Consider the following 19776-nt stretch of genomic DNA (forward strand, 5'->3'; position numbering starts at 1 on the left):
TTCCTAAAGAAACATGCGCTTCCACCCAAACAAAGGTCCAACAGACTTTAATGTTTCAAAATTACTTAAAATGATAAACATTATACACCTACTAACATCCTGACTACATAATATAATCCTTAATTTGGGCTTGTCATTTTAATTATGAATACCTGAAGCAAAATTATCTATTTTAAAAGTTAAAACAGAGAGGGGAAAAAAAGGAAAAAGAAGTCAAACCCCAAATTCCGGCTAATTGAACGTTTCTGCTTCTTAAGAGGGAGCATCTCTGAATCGTTATCACTATACTGTTGGAGAAGCCAAATGACAGCTTAGACCAAAAGAGAGACATTTCACACACTCAACTGACTATCACGAGCCTCACGAGCCTTATGGTTCTTTGCAACCATAAGAAAGGGCTTCCTTAGGCATATTTTTTAAATGTCAAATTCAAGTGTGCGTTATGCCTGGACTCTGTTTGCCACTTTTCTGATTAGCTGGGGCAACAGTTGCTTGTGGCCAGGATCACCCAAACACACAGTGTGCTATGACTCACCTGTAAAGCATTTCAGGGAAAATCATATACTGCCCGTACAAGTATTTTTGACTTGAAACACTTGTCTTGTGATATTTATTTACAACCTCTTGATTGCTTGCATGTTTTTGCCATAACACGGTTTGAAAAGGGAAAGGTTTATTAAAGTTCACCTTGTGGCTGGGGGAGCATGCATAACAGCATGCAGGGGTGCATAAGTAGCAAGAATTAAAGTAAAAGCTTAGACCTTTAACGGCTCCTTGGGAAAAGTACTGAATAATTTTAGATGTCCCCACCCCAAACTAGGAAGAAATCCAGAAAAGACTGGAGCCAGATAAATAATCGGTGGACACAATACTTAGAGATCCCTAAAGAAGTGACCATCCAAGTATAGCAAGGATGCTCCTAAGAGTCCGACGCGTTTGGGATGCAGACTCCAAGCCTGGCTTTTACTTCATGCTAGCGTCTCTGGGGGCCGAGTGGATGAAACCGAAGGGAAGGGAGAAGTGTGCCAGTGCTCTCTCTCCACCAGTCCGTCCCTCCAGCCCACACTCCCCTTTCTGGAGCAAGCGAGATGCGTTTGAGAGACCAAGTGGCCAAAGAGTCCCTCACTTTCTTTCCCCCTTACACCCTGAACCGCACTTACGCCTAGCTGGAAACCAGGTGACCTGCAAGAGGAGGGAGAGGAGCAAAAGGGGTTCCCAAATTTAGAAACGGCAAGCTAGGAACGGGTGGCCAAGGGCAACCCAAGGCAGCCGGGACGGGAGTGGGAGGGAGAGCGCATCTGACGACGCCTCTATCGGTCGTCCAGTTACCGAGACAGGAAGCAGACCCGCCTCCGACCTCCCGCGGAGCCTCGGCCAGGGTACCAATTCCCCAAGGGCGGCAGGCCGGCTCCGTGCAACCCGGGGCGATCACTACCTATCGTCCCAGCCCGGGGTCTCACTGAGTTCTAGCCACTGCCCAGGGAGAGGCCACTCACCCCGCCCCAGGTGTCCCTACCTGGCTCCCTAGTACCCAGCATGAGGTCGGGGACAACGGCGATCGCTCTCAACAAGAGAGCGGCCCCGGCCCACGCGCGCCCAGGGTCGCTGGGCCACCCCTCCCCATCATTCCTCAGGCCATGAAGTGCCGGGGGATGGCGAGCTTGGTCCTTTGTTCCCTCACAAAATGGAAAGGCAGTTTTTTACAAGTCCAAACCGAGAAAAAAAACCAAGGTCGCGCTGTCTCCGGCAGGGCGCACCCAGGATATCGGGTTATCCAAAGGCATGTGTATCGCAGTTGCAAAAAAAAAAAAAAAAAATCAGTAGTATTTTAAACTGCTGAGACCCGGGGAAAGGAGGCGGAACATGGCCACTCATTTCATCCTTGGGAGCTGAGCTCTGCGCTCTCAACCTGCACTCGCCTGCACCCCCGAGTTCTGAGGTGGGGCACACAAGGGGCGAAGGAAGGGGGTTGGGGGCCCGGCAGCGTCACCACCCACCTGCGGCCACCGCGGAGCAGCCCCAGAGCAGCAGCAGCCGCGCGCAGCTCCCCATGGCCGGGAGGAGCCGGGAGGACCCGGGCCGGGCGGGTGCGGGAGGGAGTCGAGCCCTCGCGGCCGCGGGATGAAGCGCCAGCAGTCCTCGGGAGGAACCGGGCTCTTTATTTCTTCCTCCTTCTAGGGCGCCAGGCTCGGTCAGTGGGCGCCGGCGGCGGGGAGCTGCGGGCTGGGGCCGCGCCGGGCGGTGGGGTGACCCTCGCGCACCGGCCTGGAGGGGCGCGGGCACCTCGGGGGCGGCGGGAGCCCCGGCACCATAGCCCGCCTGGCCACGCTGCCCCGCGGAGCGGTCCTGCGAGCTCCTCCGCCGCTAGCCCGGGGCTCGGCGCCCGCAGCAGCCGCTGAACTTTGCGAGACCTTTCACTTCCCGGCCGCCTCCGCCGCCGCCGCCGCCGCCGCCGCCACCGCCTCCTGGGCGTCCTCCTCCGCTTTTACCACGTCCTCTTGCTGCTGCGTCTCGGTCCCGTCCTTCTCCATGGGCAGTTCCATGGGATGCATTTTTATTGCACCGACACCGCGGCGCTCCGGTGCCAGCCCTCCTCCCCTCGCACCTCCACCCCTTCCTCCCGCCCGCCCCCCGCGCTCGCTTGACAGCCCGGGCGCAGTAGCCCTCGCGGTCGGGTCGCCGCCGCCGCCCGGGGAGGGATCCTCTCGCCCGACCAGCCGCCCCCGCTGCCTCGCTGCCAGCTCCACCCGCCCGCCTCAGCCCCCGCGCGCGTCCGTCACCTCGCACCCCAGCTTCTCTCGTGCCCCTCCCGTCTCTTGCCCTGCATCTCCCTGTGTGACCCCCCTGGTGCCCTCCAGCACCCACAGGCCTCCTCTGGAAGCAGTCTCCCACCTTCTCCCGGAACATTCCAGAGAGCAGTTGACTCCCTCTTGATCAGGTCAGGGCATGCCAAGGGGCTTAAAAAACCGCGAAACAGGCTAGCTCCTACTTCCTACATCCCCCAACAAAAACAAGCCCTCCTCTTCTCCCGCCACCCCTTCTCCCAGAGTCTAACGACCCAGGGATGGAACCCCTGATCCAGTCCGGGGTCAAGGGCAAGGGAGAGCTCATTAACTGCTAAGTGGCATTCGCCGCTTCTCTGCTGACTTTCGGGGGGTGGGGGAGGGCATCCTGGCTAAACAATCAATGCTTACTTCATCCGAGGTGTATCTGTTTTGATGTAAAACGTGTTCCCTAATTCAAACTCAAGGTGCTAAAAGAAAAGGGTCACAGGATTAGCTAGTACCCAGTTTAAGAACATCCTTGTCTAGGGGCAGGGGCACGACAAAGACAACCTCTTTGGTCCTTCCAAGCACTCTCTCTCCAGTTGTGCTGCGAAACAATAATGTTGTGTAATAACGTATGGGGAACAATTTAGTAGCGACGGCAAGCAGCTAATTGTGGATAGGATTGCTCAGGGCTGCTGCTTATGGAAGACGATTACACAGCCCTTGAGTCTGGGACTTTTGCAAGTTCTGTGAAGATATAATTCTACGTACACATCCAGGGAAATTGGTTAAAGTTAAGTAGAAAGCAATTTTTTATTGCAGTGTTCATTTTGTGCCTTTAAATATTTTCCAGAAAATTATCTACTTTACAGATACCATTCAGTTGTGTGTGTTACTGATGACGACAGTTCAGAGCTCTGGGGCATATGTAGATATTATTTATGACTCAGCTGGGGACACGTAAGAAGTTTATATCTCCCAGGAGGGACTGGGGCAAGGTCAGCATCATCCATTTGGGAGACATTAAAATTATTCTGGCCAACACTGGGAAGTGGCAAAAGGTGTGGAACAGCAATTTATGTAACACTTTAGAAAATAAACCCTTTGAGTTTTTCAAATATTGGTAGTGTTAGGGCTTTCTTCATATCTTATAGACATGTTCCCGATGAAGTCAGTGAAATATGTCCCCAAATTATTTTTCTTACCAAATAAATGATAGGAAATTATAACAACCAAAGGCTCTAAGCACCAATATTAACCTAATTAGCAAAGCAAATCTTTAAAAAAAAGAAAGAAAATGCACTTTTATTATTAACTTCTGATTCTACTATATTGAGGCAGAACTACTCCATTTCTCATTACAAGTGTTAGGGGCATAATATCTGCACCAATCCTGCCTTGATAATATACTTCCTTGATTGCTCTGTAACTGGTTCCTGTTTCCTTTAACAAGAGAGTAAATGCCTTAATGGTCAAGCAGTCTTTTATACTTAGTCTATATAAAACATTATTATGTTTTTCTTTTATTCGTAACTGAGAACACCTGCTAGATATATAGTAAATTTTCATTAAATGTTTTTGACTGAGTAATGTTAAAATTATTACTATATACTAAGAGCAGGGATTAAGAAGAAAACCAGTGAAATCAGAATGATTCTCCATAGTCTAAAGAAATCTGTATGTTTATACCAAGATGAAGCAGCTCAGGAGAGAAGTAATTAGCATTCTAATAACGTTCATTTGGTGGTATAGTCTAATTTAGTTATAAATTTTATTTTCATTTAAAAATTTTGTTTTTCTTTTTTTCTATTTTCATTTTGAAGAAACTATACAGGAAAAGTTTACCTACCTAAGGAAAATCTTGCTCAGTGATCAGCATATATTGCCTATGATTAAGTGTTTTTGAAAATTTTAGTAATGAGTTTAGAATTTTTTTAAAAAATTATGAATTAGTAGGAAGCTTAGCATGGAATTTTGATAACCAGTTTTCAGAAGCCACATAATTGACAAATCTAGACTACTCCTGAGAACTTGAAAGAAAGATAAAAGGGCCTTTAAGAACTAAAATAGATGGCAAAAAGTCCATGCACCAAAGACCTTACTCACAGGAGAGCTCTTTAGGTCTTCACTTAAATTATTCATGCAATGTTAATAAGTTTGGTTATGCTGTTATCCTAGACCATAGCATATTAGAAGTAACAAAGTAGAATGAAGCAGAATCCTGTTAAAACAAGGAATGAGTTGCAAAGTGGTAAGAAAAAAGTAGCCATAAGGACCAAAAACCCCACAGCCATCTGAAGACTTTTAGTTTAGAGGCAAAGCACCAAAAGGCTGCAAAGGTATCATTCGAGTATAACTTAGTACAGTAAATGAGGTTTCTAATGGATCATGGGATTATTTTAGCATCAAAAGGAACCTTAGGGGTCTTTGAGGCCAACTTCTTACCCCATCGTGAATTCTCTCCACAAAATCTCTGTCCAATGGTCATCCAGTTTCTGTTCTAGAAATCTCAGTAAACAAAAGCAGCCCTTTTCATTTTTGGTACTATTTTGTTTAACTGTGACATCTTTCTTCTTAAAATTCTTCCTATGTTTATAGTTTAGTTGTCTGCAACAATACAGAATAGGTCCAATCTCTTTTCTAATAGGTATTTGAAAATTTGAAGTCAAGTTTTATTGCTCCTCCTAACTATTCTCTTCTTCAAGTGTTTAATTGCCCATGTAGCATGATTTCCAAACCTTTAACTATCTTATTCACCCCTCTTCAGATATACTACAGTTTGTCAATGTTGCTTTTATACTTTGCATCTAGAACTCAACTCCAGGTTTGTCTGAATCGGTGTGGAATAAAACTGAACTAGTAGTTCCTTTAACTTAGGTCTAGGGCTTATATTTCATTAGCCTAAAAATGTATTAGAAGCTTTATGATGTCAGCTGATATTATGCTTGAAGCAAACTAAAATCCCCTTTTTATATACTGCTGTCTTAAAGAGTCATTAATAAAACATAAAACATGTTTTGTTTAACCAGAAGGAAAGAGTTCCACTAAAATACACTGCAGATAACAAGCATTCAATAAATATTAAGGAAAAAAAGCAACAAATTCAAATTGCTAAATTTGAAAAATGGTTAAATTCTTAAAAGGAAACTGTTACTCCTGAATGGGATAAGTATCTATTTTCTATAAAAATCATCACTTCTATGGAAAATTTGATTCAATAACACAGTATACATTGGTATTACTATACATTTCCAAGGAAAGGAGGGACTTTGAAATAGTGATATTTTTAGTATACCTACTATCTTTCCTCCATGGAACTATAAACAGTATCTCATTTATCCTGGAAGCATCAATGTGTGGGAAGGAACAGGTATAATTTTGCACATTTTCAGAGAGAGAAAATGATATGAAAGATATAAATGCCAAATTAAGATCATCCAATAAATATACACCAGAGATAGGACATGGGTTTCCAGATTTGTTTGTTTGTTTTCATCATTGCTTATCCATCAATTTTCCGTGAATACAATCTTCTCTTTTTGAACTAGAAGACTTTTAGGAGACAATGAAATGGAGAATTGTTTCCATTGAAATAATCCTATATTTTGTTTTCTACCTGGTCTATGCCCTTCAAATGCCCTTTAAAAACACCGTCCTGGGAATTTCCTTAAGCTTTAATCTAAGCCTCCTGCCACTGGCACTGTGTTTCTTATTTCATCTGCTTCCTGGCTACAGCTGCTCATTCCTAGGAAGGGAGTAAGAGCCTTTGAAAACACATGTGCTCTTCCAGGAAGGTAAGCAGTACTTTCCTTAAAAAAAAAAAAAAATGCACACATGTTCGCTCATGTTCAAATTAATTATATGGAGTCTAGAAAGTTCAAATAAACAAGAACAGTTCTGTTGTTGTTACAGAGATAGCTGCTCTGGACAACACTGTATTGGCACGAATTTTAAACATTTTCTCTTCAAAATAGCTCTTAGCTAAAACTTTCTATACATATTTCTATTTCTGACATTAATGAAAAGATGCTCAGAGACAAATAACTACTTTTTTAAACGTAGGGAAATAGATAAAGAAACAGCTACCAAAGGCCTCATGAGGATGAAAGAACAGTAAGCAATATGGGTAATTTCTCTTATTTATATCTTTTATATAGCAGTATAGTAATTAGGAGCATGGACAATGGGGTCTGACTCCCCAGATTTTAAGCCTGGCTCTGCCACCTGCTAGCTGTGTGAGTGTGGGCAAGTTATTTAACCTCTTGGTGCAACCATTTCCTTATTTGCTGTATGGAAATAATAACAGTATCTAATTAATAAGATTATTATGAATATTAAATGAGTTTATATTTATGAAATGGTAGAAAAGAGCAAGACACATTGGAAGCACTTTAAGTTTTGTTAAATACATAATATAGTAAACTACAAATCCATCAAGTACATACAGTCTCTTTTGACCTGCCCTAGAATTCCATCTTCAAGTTATATATGGATATTTAATAGGCAGAAATGAAATCGTTGCCCTGGCTTAATTTTAAGTGCTGTTTTAGCTGTGTAAAAGGCATTGCACAGGAGGTGAAAGTATGAAGCAACAAATCTTTTTTAACTAGAGGGAAAGAGGGATTGGCACTGATGGAGCAGCTGCAATTTACCAGGCACAATGTTGAATACTTCGTAATTCTCACAGCAACTTTATATGGTTAGGTTGTCAACCACTTGATGAGAAAACTGAAGCTCAGAGACGTTAAATATCTGAGCCAAGTTCAAACAGCTAAGTATACTGACAATGCAGGATTTGAACCCCCAGTGTGTCTGACTTTAAGCACAGTATTCTTTCCGTTTCCTCTTTCAAGAGAGGTGGCATAACAAGGCAGTTAAAGAAAGTGTGTGAGACTAGATTGCCAATTTCCTCATTGGTAAAAACACTCATAGAATATTTTCTACCTTAACAATTACCGTTGAACCCACTGAGCCATGGATTTAACTACCACCTACCTTGTTTACTCCCTAATGTCACTCATGGGCCTCAGCGCTGTCAATGGACACCTCCACTTAGACATCTCAAATTCAACACATTTAAAACTAAACTCACTATCTTTCTCCCCTAGCAGGTTACTCCTCCTGTGTTTACTATCTTAGTAGAAGGTCACAGCTATCCATCTACTGGATCAACACAAATGAGTAGTATTTTCCAAACTTCTGCAGAATACTCATGCTCGGTGAGATATACTAAGTGTCCTGAGGAAAAACAGTTCTATTGTCAAATGATATCAATATTAGGTCAAACAAAATTAAATAGGACTTAGCACCTTTCATATGCTAAGTTCATTGCCAATCTTTAAGAAATGGACATAACATTATATTACATAGGATTGCATTCAGTTGCGTGGACTCAACTCATTAGCTTAACCAAATTGAGATTGATTTTCTTCCCATGACCGGAAGTCAGGAGGTAGACAGTCCACAACAAGTGCAGCTGCTCAAGGAAGTCATCAGGACTTGCGTGGCTTTCTTCTTCATGGTCGCAAGATGGCTATTCCACCTCCAGGACTTGTATCCCCCTTCTAGGCAAGAGAAATGGAACAGAGAAAAGGAAGAAGGATGTACGCCATCTGAGTCTTAAAAAGCTTCCCCAGCAGCCCCACCCACCTGCTTATATCTAATTTCCTGAACTGGGTTATGTGGCCTTTCCAGACCCTGAGGAAGTCTGAAGAGGTGAATATTTTAACTGGGCACATTGCCACCCTTAAAAAATCAGGCTGCTTCTATTAGAAGGAAGAGGAGATTGAATGTCAAGTAGACGTACTGTGTATGTCATCAAATTGTTAGTAATATTTCACTAGTGTATCTGGCCCAAGCACCTATTAACATATTTCATGGCTCCACATCGCTGACAGATGGAATTCATGCTGCTTGGCACCCAAACCTGCTGTGATGTACCAGTTCCTGCCACAGGGTCTCTGGCTCCACCCAGAGTGAACTTCCTGCAGTCTCTGAGTGGGTAACGGGCTTCATGCCTCTTGTTTCTGCATGCTCTCTCCCTTCCTTTGCCTCCTCTTCTCCTGGCTAATTCTGGCAGGTCCTCGGAAATTCAGTTCAGACAGTAACTACTATGACACATTTCTCTCTTGCTCTCTCCTCTTCCAGCAGGGTTAGTTGCCCCCTCTATCATCCCATGGATCACTTCATTATCCTCAATTATAGTTTTTTTCTTATATATTAAGTGGGGGAAAACAGGAAGCAAAATTATATTTATGCTTTAGTTAGAACTATGGGAAACATACATATTAAAAAGGCATGGAATGTATCAAAAATACTAGAGATGCATGTTTCTCTAGCTTCGAAACTTTCAGCAATACCATATAGTTGTTATGATCACATTTATTTTTTTTGTTTTTTTTTTTTTTGGCGGTACGCGGGCCTCTCACTGCTGTGGCCTCTCCCGTTGCGGAGCACAGGCTCCGGACGCGCAGGCTCAGCGGCCATGGCTCACGGGCCCAGCCGCTCCGCGGCACATGCGTTCCTCCCGGACCGGGGCATGAACCCGCGTCCCCTGCATCGGCAGGCAGACTCTCAAGCACTGCGCCACCAGGGAAGCCCTGGATATTTTTTAATACTAAACTTGGGCTGCGATTTCAAACACAAGCACTTTTCTGTATGTTTTTATTTCAAATCTCACAAGATTACAATGCAATTTAGAGGGCAAAATGGTGACATAATTTGCTTTAACCCTAAATTCAGTATAATGGACCTCATTGTAGAAGAGAGATTCAGTTACCAGGAACATCAGAGAACCTCATTAAATAAGTCGAACCATAACACCATCCTCAGAGCTCAAGGTAACAGCTTCAGGGTATTAATACATTTCGAAAGCCTATAAACTGAGCAGTAAAGGAAATTGGAAGGCCATAGCCACTCAAGGTTACAATAAAAATAATTTCATTTATGTTCCTGCAAAATTCAAAATAGCACCTCCAATGTTCTACTTTAAACCTTCTCTACTTATAAATGCCATTTACTCACAGAAATAGTGCCTATTAAACTTGAGGAATAAAGGCCTTAAAGCCAAAGTTAATACAAAATTAATATGAAAATAGTCATTGCTCTGGTGAAGTCTAAGCAATTTTTCATGTATGCAGTTAGTCTCTCTAACATAACTGTAGAAGATTCCTTCATCATAAAGGAATAGTACATCATTTTCCCACCTTCTTCCTTCCTTCAAGAATGTTTGGATGGACTTCCCTGGTGGCGCAGTGGTTAAGAATCCGTCTGCCAATGCTGGGGACATGGTTTCGAGCCCTGGTCTGGGAGGATCCCACATGCCGCAGAGCAACTAAGCCCATGCGCCACAACTACTGAGGCTGCTCTCTAGAGCCCGTAAGCCACAACTACTGAGCCTGCGTACTGCAACTACTGAAGCCCGCGCGCCTAGAGCCTGTGCTCCACAGCAAGAGGAGCCACTACAAGGAGAAGCCTGCACGCCGCAAGCAAGAGTAGCCCCCGCTCGCCACAATGAAGAAAAAGCCTGCGCCCAGCAATGAAGACCCAACGCAGCCAAAAATAAATAAATTAAACAAATTATAAAAAAAAAAAAGAATGTTTGAATGAAGGCAGGTTTTATTACAAACAGAAAACAAGGAATCCTCTTTTAAAATGATAGATTATTGTTAGAATACATGATATCCCTATTATGGACAGAACTCTGCCTTTGGTAATGAAAGCATATAGAATTATATGAACACTTTTAAAGCAGTATTAGAATTTATATTAAAAAGAATCCTGAAGCAGTAGGAGATTTCTCAGTCTACTAATGACCCTATAGGATGTTTGCTCTGAAATTATCATATTCTCTGTCTTCCTACCGACCCAACAGGGGAAAAGAAAGAGGTACAGATTACTATCTCTTACTCTGGGAAAAAAAAAATCAAAACCTGCAGACTTGAAGTAATATGTAGCTAAACCGTAGCTTTGAATTCTTTTCTCAGTCTCACTGGTGTGGTCCTGGGTATATAGTACTTTTGCTTTTTCCCATGCCACTTTGATGCTGCTTTTGTTTATTTATTATTTATTTTTTTAACATCTTTATTGGAGTATAATTGCTTTACAAGGTTGTGTTAGTTTCTGCTGTATAGCAAAGTGAATCAGCTATATGCATACTTTTAAATACGTGAAGAGAGTCAAATACATTTGTGGTTTTCTAGTATGTACTTTTTTTGTATACAAAAGGATATTTAATGGCCCCTCTATGGACTCAAAATATCCTGCAATCAGTAAACAAATATCTTGAATATGCATGTAATCCAAAGGGATCAGTAAATAGAAAAAAAAATTCCCTATGCAAATTTGGATGAACCTGTCCTAATGTGCCTACTCTCGATGGGACATTGTTTTTTAAACTATTATAACCGGTAACAATAGCTAGTGTTTACTGGGGACTTAAAACACAGCAGGCCCTGTGCTAAACAGGTGACATACATTATCACCTTCAGTCCTCACAGTCACACTAGGGAGAGACCTTCAGTCATCATCCTCACTTTACAAATGAGAACGGAGACTCGCACAGCAGAGCTGAGACGGTAATCCAAACCACTCTTCTCCAAAGCCACTATGTCCATCATGGGTCTTTGGAAAATATGGAAAAGCGGCAAAAAGAGCAAACCCATCATACCAAGAAACCAGTTTTCATTTTGGTATATTTCTTTCTGATTGTATTTCTATCCATACAATTTTTGTTCCATACTCTTTCACACATTATTATTAATTTTTTAGAAATTATTTCAAAATATCAATTTTCATGGCCATTAACTATTCCAGTGATTGGATATTCCTTGTTCAACTTAATGCCACACTTATTTGGGCTATTTTCAAATTTTTGCTATAAATAATACTTTTATAGCTATTTATGTGAATTAAATATTTTCTTAATCTGGGATTAAGTTTATAATCATTAAAATGGAATTTTTTGTTTATAATCATTAAAATGGAAACACCAGGTCAAATACATACATTTAAAGGCCACATTAAATACATTTAAGATCACATTGCCAAATTTATTTTCCAAAAAGGTTACATCAATCTGTACAACTACCACCAATGTGGTGCCTATTTCACCTCACCCATACCAGCATTGGGTATTATACTTTAGAAATACAAATTTCCTAGTTCAGTATGTGAAAAGTGATTTTTTAATTTGCTTTTCTTTTACTGGATTATGTGCAAAATTGAACATTTTTTTCGATGCTTGCTATTCAGTTTTATTTTACCCTTTTCACTGGATTCCTAGGGTGGAAGCTTTGATTATTGTTTTTAGTTCGCTTTTTCTGATATACACATTTAATGCTATAAATTTTCCTCTAAGCAAGTTGATTTTGCTGTGTCCCACAAATTTTGATAAGTTGTACTTTTATTTTTTCTTTAATTCAAAATATCTTAAAATTTCTCTTGAGATTTCTTCTTTGGCTCATGCGTTACTTAGAGGTATGCTGTTTAATTTCCAGATATTTGGGGATTTTCCAGTTATCTTTCTGTTACTTGTTTCTACTTTAATTCATTGTGGTCTGAGAACATACCATGTTTGATTTCTATTCTTTCAAGTTTATTAACGTGTGTCTTACGGCCCAGAATATGGTCTATCTTGGTGTATACTTCTTGTGAAGTATACTTCTGCTGTTGTTGGATGGAGTATTCTGTAAATGTCAACTCGATCAAATTGACTGATCTGTTCACGTCATATATACCCTTACTGTTTTCACCTTTTTCAAATTATACTCACTTAAAAATTTTTATTTGTTTATTTATTTATTTTTTATTTTTGGCTGCGTTGGGTCTTCATTGCTGTGCACGGGCTTTCTCTAATTGCAGTGAGCAGGGGCTACTCTTCGTTGCGGTGTGCGGGCTTCTCATTGCAGTGGCTTCTCTTGTTTCGGAGCACGGGCTGTAGGCGCACAGCCTTCAGTACTTGTGGCACATGGGCTCAGTAGTTGTGGCTCACGGGCTCTAGAGTGCAGACTCAGTAGTTGTGCCACACGGGCTTAGTTGCCCTGCAGCATGTGGGATCTTCGCGGACCAGGCTCAAATCCATGTCCCCTGCCTTGGCAGGAGGATTCTTAACCACTGAGCCACCAGGGAAGTCCTATACTCACTTTATACAACTAGTGAACAAAACAACAGAAGAGAAAAGTAAATTAAAAAACTTAATTACACTTAAAGTTTATAATGGAGGAAACAGATTTCCATGCATGCTTTTCATGAAGTTTTTCATTTTTGCCTATTACCTCCTTCTAACAATGAAGAGGATGTATGAGAGGAAAAGCTGGGTGAGAGGGTAAGTCAGAAACACAGAAGAAAATGTTGAAAGGAAACACCAATCACGTCACTAGTCTGAGATTTTTCCGTATTCTAAATGATGGTTTCACGCCTATTGCAAAAAAAAAAAGCTTATTTTATCTTTGTCTTCTTGAGAATTCATAATTTTTAATTAAAAAGTAATAACTCTTAAAAACAACATCTATAATCTAATATTTTGAACTGACCCTGTTTTCACTGTAAAATACCAGAAAATCACAGTTAAAGAGTCGTAAAGGTAACTGTAGTACAGAAAGTTTGACTGATTACATAGTGTTATAGTTTTAAGAGCTCCTTCAAAAGCAATCAGACTATTTGGAAAACCTCTTTCATAATATATGTGTTCTTCCTTTAAAATGTAAACACTGGACTTCCCTGGTGGCGCAGTGGTTGAGAGTCCACCTGCTGATGCAGGAGACACGGGTTCGTGCCCCGGTCCAGGAAGATCCCACGTGCCGCGGAGCAGCTGGGCCCGTGAGCCATGGCCGCTGAGCCTGCGCGGCCGGAGCCTCTGCTCCGCAGCGGGAGAGGCCACAACAGTGAGAGGCCCGCGTACCGCAAAAAAAAAAAAAAAAAAAAAAAAAAAGTAAACACTGAGCCAATCTTAGAAGCAAACACTGACTGCATACTTATATCAAGTCAGTGGTTGCATTTTAGTTATAGCAATCCAAAAACGTGAACCATAGGTTTACTTTTTAACTCCAACCCTGTTCAAAGATCACTTATTGGCCTCTGAAGGAACAGGTGGCATGTCTGTTATAGTTTAACAAGTGGCCTTTGGGTGAGGTATAGTCATTCAGATACCTCTGGATGCTTTCGATGCTCTCATGTGTGGCAGGGTACACTTGCTAAAACATTCTCCTCTCTAGATCTGGAAACCTAGAGTCTGTATCTTAGGCACTGGGCTGGTATTCCAGACTTCCCTTCTGAGTCATAGATGAAAAATGCCATCTTGCAACTGAGATAGCACTTCCTTTGCCAAGAAATCACATTCCTAATTTCCTAATGTTGACATTACGATCCAGTTCTTGGTATATAAGACAGCTTTTCTCTTTGCAGTATACATATATCTGAGCATTCATCTTTCTGATAACAAACTTTACAGGGATTTTTTTTTTCTATCAGAGGTACCGTTAATTATATTAGGCTCCCCAGAGAATTCCAGATTCACTTCAAATACCAGCAACTCAATTCTATTCCACTACTCACATCTGTTGAGTTGGGTTGAATTGGAATTGTATTACATTAAAAGTTAATTTTAGGAGTATTTACGTTTTTAGGAAATTGAATTTACATTTTTATGCGTATGGTATAACTCTCCATGTATTTAAGTCCTCTTTAAGGCATTTCAATAGAGTTTTATACTTTTCTTCATAAAAATCTTGTCAATCTTTAATCAGACATTCCTAGACACTATTTTTGGTTATGTTTGTAAATACCTTTTTAAAAATAATATTTTAAAAATCGTTGTTGGTATATTGGTACATAACTGATTTTTTGTGTATTGATCTTATATCTAGCAACCTTACTAAATTCATAGTTCTGATATTTTTACTTTTTGGATTTTTCTGTATAAACAATCATATCATATGTGTATACACATGGTTTACTTCCAATCCTTAAAACTTTTGTTTTTCTTTGCTAACTACGCTGGCTAGAACACTTAGTACATTTTGAATAGTCACAATACTGGAAGACTGGTGATTTCCCTTATTATTTTGTGAGGTAAGCAATGTGTTTAAAAGATTTTTTTTAACCCAGCACTAGGTGTTTTGTACTGGGAGAAATCAAGTTGTCTAATCTGCCCTATTGCTAGAGTCATATCCTACCTTAATCATTTCCCATACCCTTACCTTCTTTTTCTACTAGGTGAATTGCTCTTTATACACTTTCTAAGTCCATGTTTTAAAATCACTTTTCTCATTTCCAATGGTGTATATTTTTTGAAATTGAATATTGATTGTGAAATCAATACCCTATTGAGAAATTATCTTTCTCTTTACATTCAAATTACCTCTTAATATTCATGGCTTCCAGGAAAAACTTAATTAAAAAATGAAAGTACTTTCAAAGACAATGAGATGACCATGGGTCTACCTAGCACATTAATGAAGCATTCTTTATATCTTCCTACAATATTTCCGGTACTTCCGAATGTGCAGCTTGCTTTGTTGCACAACATCAGAGGCACCATTCACATCACTGTCTCCGTGAATGGCGTTTCCTGAAATTTTCAGTGCACAACCTGCAAGGCTGATGTAGTGGCCTTGCCTGTGTGTTTCATTTTTCTGTCTAATTAGGACTGTGGGTTCTCTCTCAAGCAAGTAGTGATAATCTGCAAATGTCTGGCTCCAAAAATAACCCTAAATGTGTTTCAAAAAGATTCTTTGGCTGCAAGCAGAAAAATAGTATGTCTAGGAGATGGGTTACGATAATACAGCTTTAGTAGGGTAGCCTCTTCTTCCACCCCAAATCAGTATTGATTCAGTGTTCTTTAACTTTAGTATTATGTAATTAAGTAAATTGTCACTTCCGTTTATATAAACACACAATTAGGATGAGGTAAAAAAAAAAAGGAAAGTCGGGGCTTCCCTGGTGGCGCAGTGGTTGAGAGTCTGCCTGCCGATGCAGGGGACACGGGTTCGTGCCCCGGTCCGGGAAGATCCCACATGCCGCGGAGCGGCTGGGCCCGTGAGCCATGGCCGCTGAGCCTGCGCGTCCGGAGCCTGTGCTCCGCAACGGGAGAGGCCACAACAGTGAGAGGCCCGCGTACCGCACACACACACACAAAAAAAAAACACAAGGAAAGTTGGGTGAATTGCTTGAGGGAAGAGTCAACATAAAACTAATAAATTACAAATCTCACTAGTAGTAATAATATTTGTGATTAGATAATGGTAAGGTGGTAATGATAATAATGAATCGTAGTTGTTTGGCTTAGTTCCCTTTTTTTATTGAAGTTATAGTTGACTTACAATGCTGTGCCAATCTCTGCTGTACAGCAAAGTGACTCAGTCATGCACATATAGATACTTTTTTTCATATTCTTATCCATTATGGTTGATCACAGGATATTGAATATAGTTCCCTGTGCTATACAGTAGGACCTTGTTGTTTACCCATCCTATATATAATAGTTTACATCTGCTAATCCCAAACTCCCAGTCTTTCCCTCCCCCACCCCCCAGCCTCCTTGGCAACCACACATCTGTTCTCTATGTCTGTGAGTCTGTTCCTCTTTTGTAGGTAGGTTCATTTGTGCCAATATTTTAGATTCCACATATAAGTGATATTATATGGTATTTGTCTTTCTCTTTCTGACTTACTTCACTTAGTATGATAATCTCTAGTTGCATCCATGTTGCTGCAAATGGCATTATTTTGTTCTTTTTCATGACTGAGTAGTATTCCATTGTATATATGTACCACATCTTCTTTATCCATTTATCTGTCGATGGACATTTAGGTTGTTTCCATGTTGTGGCTATTGTGAATAGTGCTGATATGAACATAGGGGTGCATGTATCTTTTTGAATTATAGTTTTTTTCTGGTCTATGCCTAGGAGTGGGATTGCTAGATCATATGGTAATTCTATTTTTAGTTTTCTGAGGAACATCCACACTGTTTTCCATAGTGGCTGCACCGACTTACATTCCCACCAACAGTGTAGGAGGGTTCCCTTTTCTCCACACCCTCTCCAGCATTTGTTATTTGTAGACTTTGGCTTAGTTCCAAATTTAAACTGCATTGTGGCTTAGTTTCTGCCATAAAAAGTTCTTGAGAGACAGAGAAAGAGAGAGGATTATATAGCATAGCTGCTACTTTCTCACTAAGAAATGTCAGTGTTAATGATGTATGCCAAACATACAATGATACCAGATTCTCAACTGTTTGAACTATCATCTTGTGCCCAAGCAATGTCAAAGTTAATTTTATCTGACTGAACCCATAAAGTTCTCTTTAGAAAGGCAGGTCTTTAGTTATAGACTAAAAAGGGCAAAGATTATAGCCAATTCATCTTTATAGCTGTACATCTGCAGTGTTAAGTTATATATATATTTCACTTGCTCATTCATTCAGTATTGGATAGCACAGTTTTAGACCTCACAGCAGGTAATACCACAAAGGGAATAACATGTACTGGGTGCAAAGTAAGCGCATGCAACCAGCTTGCGCTATCAGAAAAAAAGCACTGGATGGAGCCAAAAGAAGAGTGTAGATCAATCATGACCTTGATAGAAAAGGATAAAGTTTGGATGCTTGGACACATTTGCAAATAATGATGCTAGCATAGAAGCTAAACAGAGGGCTAAAATAGAGACCACAGGTTATACGAAAAAGTTATGAATAGTCAAGAGTTCGAAAGCAACTTAAATGAAAAAAATAAAAACAGTCTGCCCTGGCAATGTGTAAGGTATATTAGGCTTGTCACTAATATGAGGTGGCTAGGGACATCAACTGTATTACTTCATCCTTATATCACCAGTGCCAGGCACAGAATAAGTTCTCAATAAATACTTGTTGAAAATGGAAGAAGGATGATCAATTAGATACCTATGTGACCTAATTTAAAATATTCTGGGACTTCCCTGGTGGTGCAGTGGTTAAGAATCTGCCTGCCAATGCAGGGGACACAGGTTCAAGCCCTAGTCCGGGAAGATCCCACATGCTGCAGAGCATGCACCACAACTACTGAGACTGTGCTCTAGAGCCTGCAAGCCACAACTACTGAGCCTGCATACCACAACTACTAAAGCCTGTGCGCCTAGAGCCCATGCTCCACAACAAGAGAAGCCGCCGTAATGAGAAGCCAGGGCACCGCAACAAAGAGCAGCCCCTGCTCGCCACAACTAGAGAAAGCCCACGCCCAGCAACAAAGGCCAATGCAGCCAAAAATAAATAAATTAATAAAATAAAATAAAATATCCCAACTCACAAATGTCACATGTGGCTAAAGAAAATCTGTTTCTGAGTTGTTTTTATAGGTGTGGTTCAGCCAGCATTGGTGACACATCAGGAAAGATGGCAAACAGACTGAGAACAAGCTGTAAAAAAGTGATCTCACTGTAAGCAGCATGGGTGGGCCTGGTAGGTCAGTTCTCATACAAGCACATTCATTCTAGAAAGTTCTCATATGACTAAGAAGACGCTAACAGAAATTGAACAGATTTCATCATTAAATAAATAGGAAACATCAAATAGGTAATGGAAAATGTTGAATGATGATGGGAGGAGACATTTCTAGATAATTTATAACCTCCTTCCTTTCATTCCCTTTCACATGTTGACTTCTCCTATTCCCCTTGACCTCTTCCATCCCTACCCTATGAGGCAGGGATGTTTCCCTGTAATCCACTCAAGAGCACTATCTTTGGAAGTTAAGTAACTTGCCCAAGATCACCTAAGAAGAGACAGAGCCAGGATTTGAAAAATTGGACTCCAGAGCCTGTGGTTATTACCATTCTGCTAAACTAGATTATGCAGTAGTTACATGGCAGGTAGAAAGTAAAATGCCTTAAAGTTGTCATGGGTTTTTTCCCTGTTCTGTCATTAAGCAGCATTATCCTTCAACTCAATCAACGATTCCAACCTTCCTCACCAGAAAAAGCCACCTAAACATTTCTAATTACCTAACAATATAAAACAAGAGAACACCAAAGATCCAGAAATCTCCAGGAATAAAGAATAGAGGTGGGAGGGGACAGTGAGCATTTTACTGCCCACTTAACCTCATTCATAAAATGGGAGTAATAATAACATGTATTTTGTAGGTTTCCATAGGATTGAATAAGTTAATTAAAGCACTGAGAATAATGCTTGGCACATAGGAAGCATTTAATAAGAGTTAACTATTATTTATTTTTTTCCTATCGGGGCAGTGGATTGTTTTCGGTACAAAAAAATTACAATAAAAAAAAAATTACAATATCACTACATGTTTTCAGTTCCTGTAGCCCAAGAATGTGATTTCTAGCATGTACTCATATTTCTTAAAATCCTATAGAACTTATTTGGATATTCCATGTTGTAATACAACATACCTTAACTTACTATTTTAACCAGGAATTCATATTGCTTTAACAAAAATGAATTAAAAGATTATTGATCATGTTGCAAAGGCAGAATAGTGAGATGCTTAGAGACCAGACTCTGGCATTCTAACTCTAGAAGAATCCCAGATCTTCCACTCATTAGCAGAGTGACTTTGGGCAAATTATCTACCCTATGTATACCTCACTTTCCTCATCTGTAAATTAGGATAGTAATAGTATCGACGTCATAGACTTGTTATGAGGATTAAATGAGTCATTACAAGTAAAGTTCTAGGAATATGCCTTGCACATAGTCTGCACTTACGTGAGTTATTATTTCTTTTATACTTTTTCCATATAGTTGAAAAATGTATTTTGTCAATTGATTTTTAAAAATTTATCAGCAAAATGTCCATAGGAAAACATTCAAATTCCCCTACTCTAAATGCCTAAAATATATTTAATATGTGGTTGAAATTCAAGCCTTTCTATCTAATTTTAGTATATTGTAATTATTGCTTTAATTCTACTTTAATCCTCAGATACTTAACTCAGAGTAGTTGCCTTTTACTGTCTCAGCCTGTTACTTTTCCTAAAATCCATGCTTAGGTTTAAACTTGTTTATATAATT

General features: G+C 40.4%; 1 protein-coding gene across 2 annotated transcripts in view; it reads right to left on the bottom strand.

Annotated features, from left to right (window-relative positions):
* NTN4 (netrin 4) overlaps positions 1–2611 on the bottom strand; it is a 106699-nt gene extending 104088 nt beyond the window's left edge. For both annotated transcript variants that reach the window (XM_027107239.1, XM_027107238.1), the window contains exon 1: positions 1998–2611. In XM_027107239.1, the coding sequence (XP_026963040.1) occupies positions 1998–2052 (55 nt within the window). In that variant the 5' untranslated portion in view covers positions 2053–2611. The remainder of the gene's footprint in view (positions 1–1997) is intronic.
* Positions 2612–19776: the final 17165 nt, after the last annotated feature.

The sequence above is a fragment of the Aethalodelphis obliquidens genome, unplaced genomic scaffold (assembly GCF_003676395.1).
Source record: "Aethalodelphis obliquidens isolate GAN/ISIS:26980383/991018 unplaced genomic scaffold, ASM367639v1 scaffold8, whole genome shotgun sequence".
Lineage (NCBI taxonomy): Eukaryota > Metazoa > Chordata > Mammalia > Artiodactyla > Delphinidae > Aethalodelphis > Aethalodelphis obliquidens.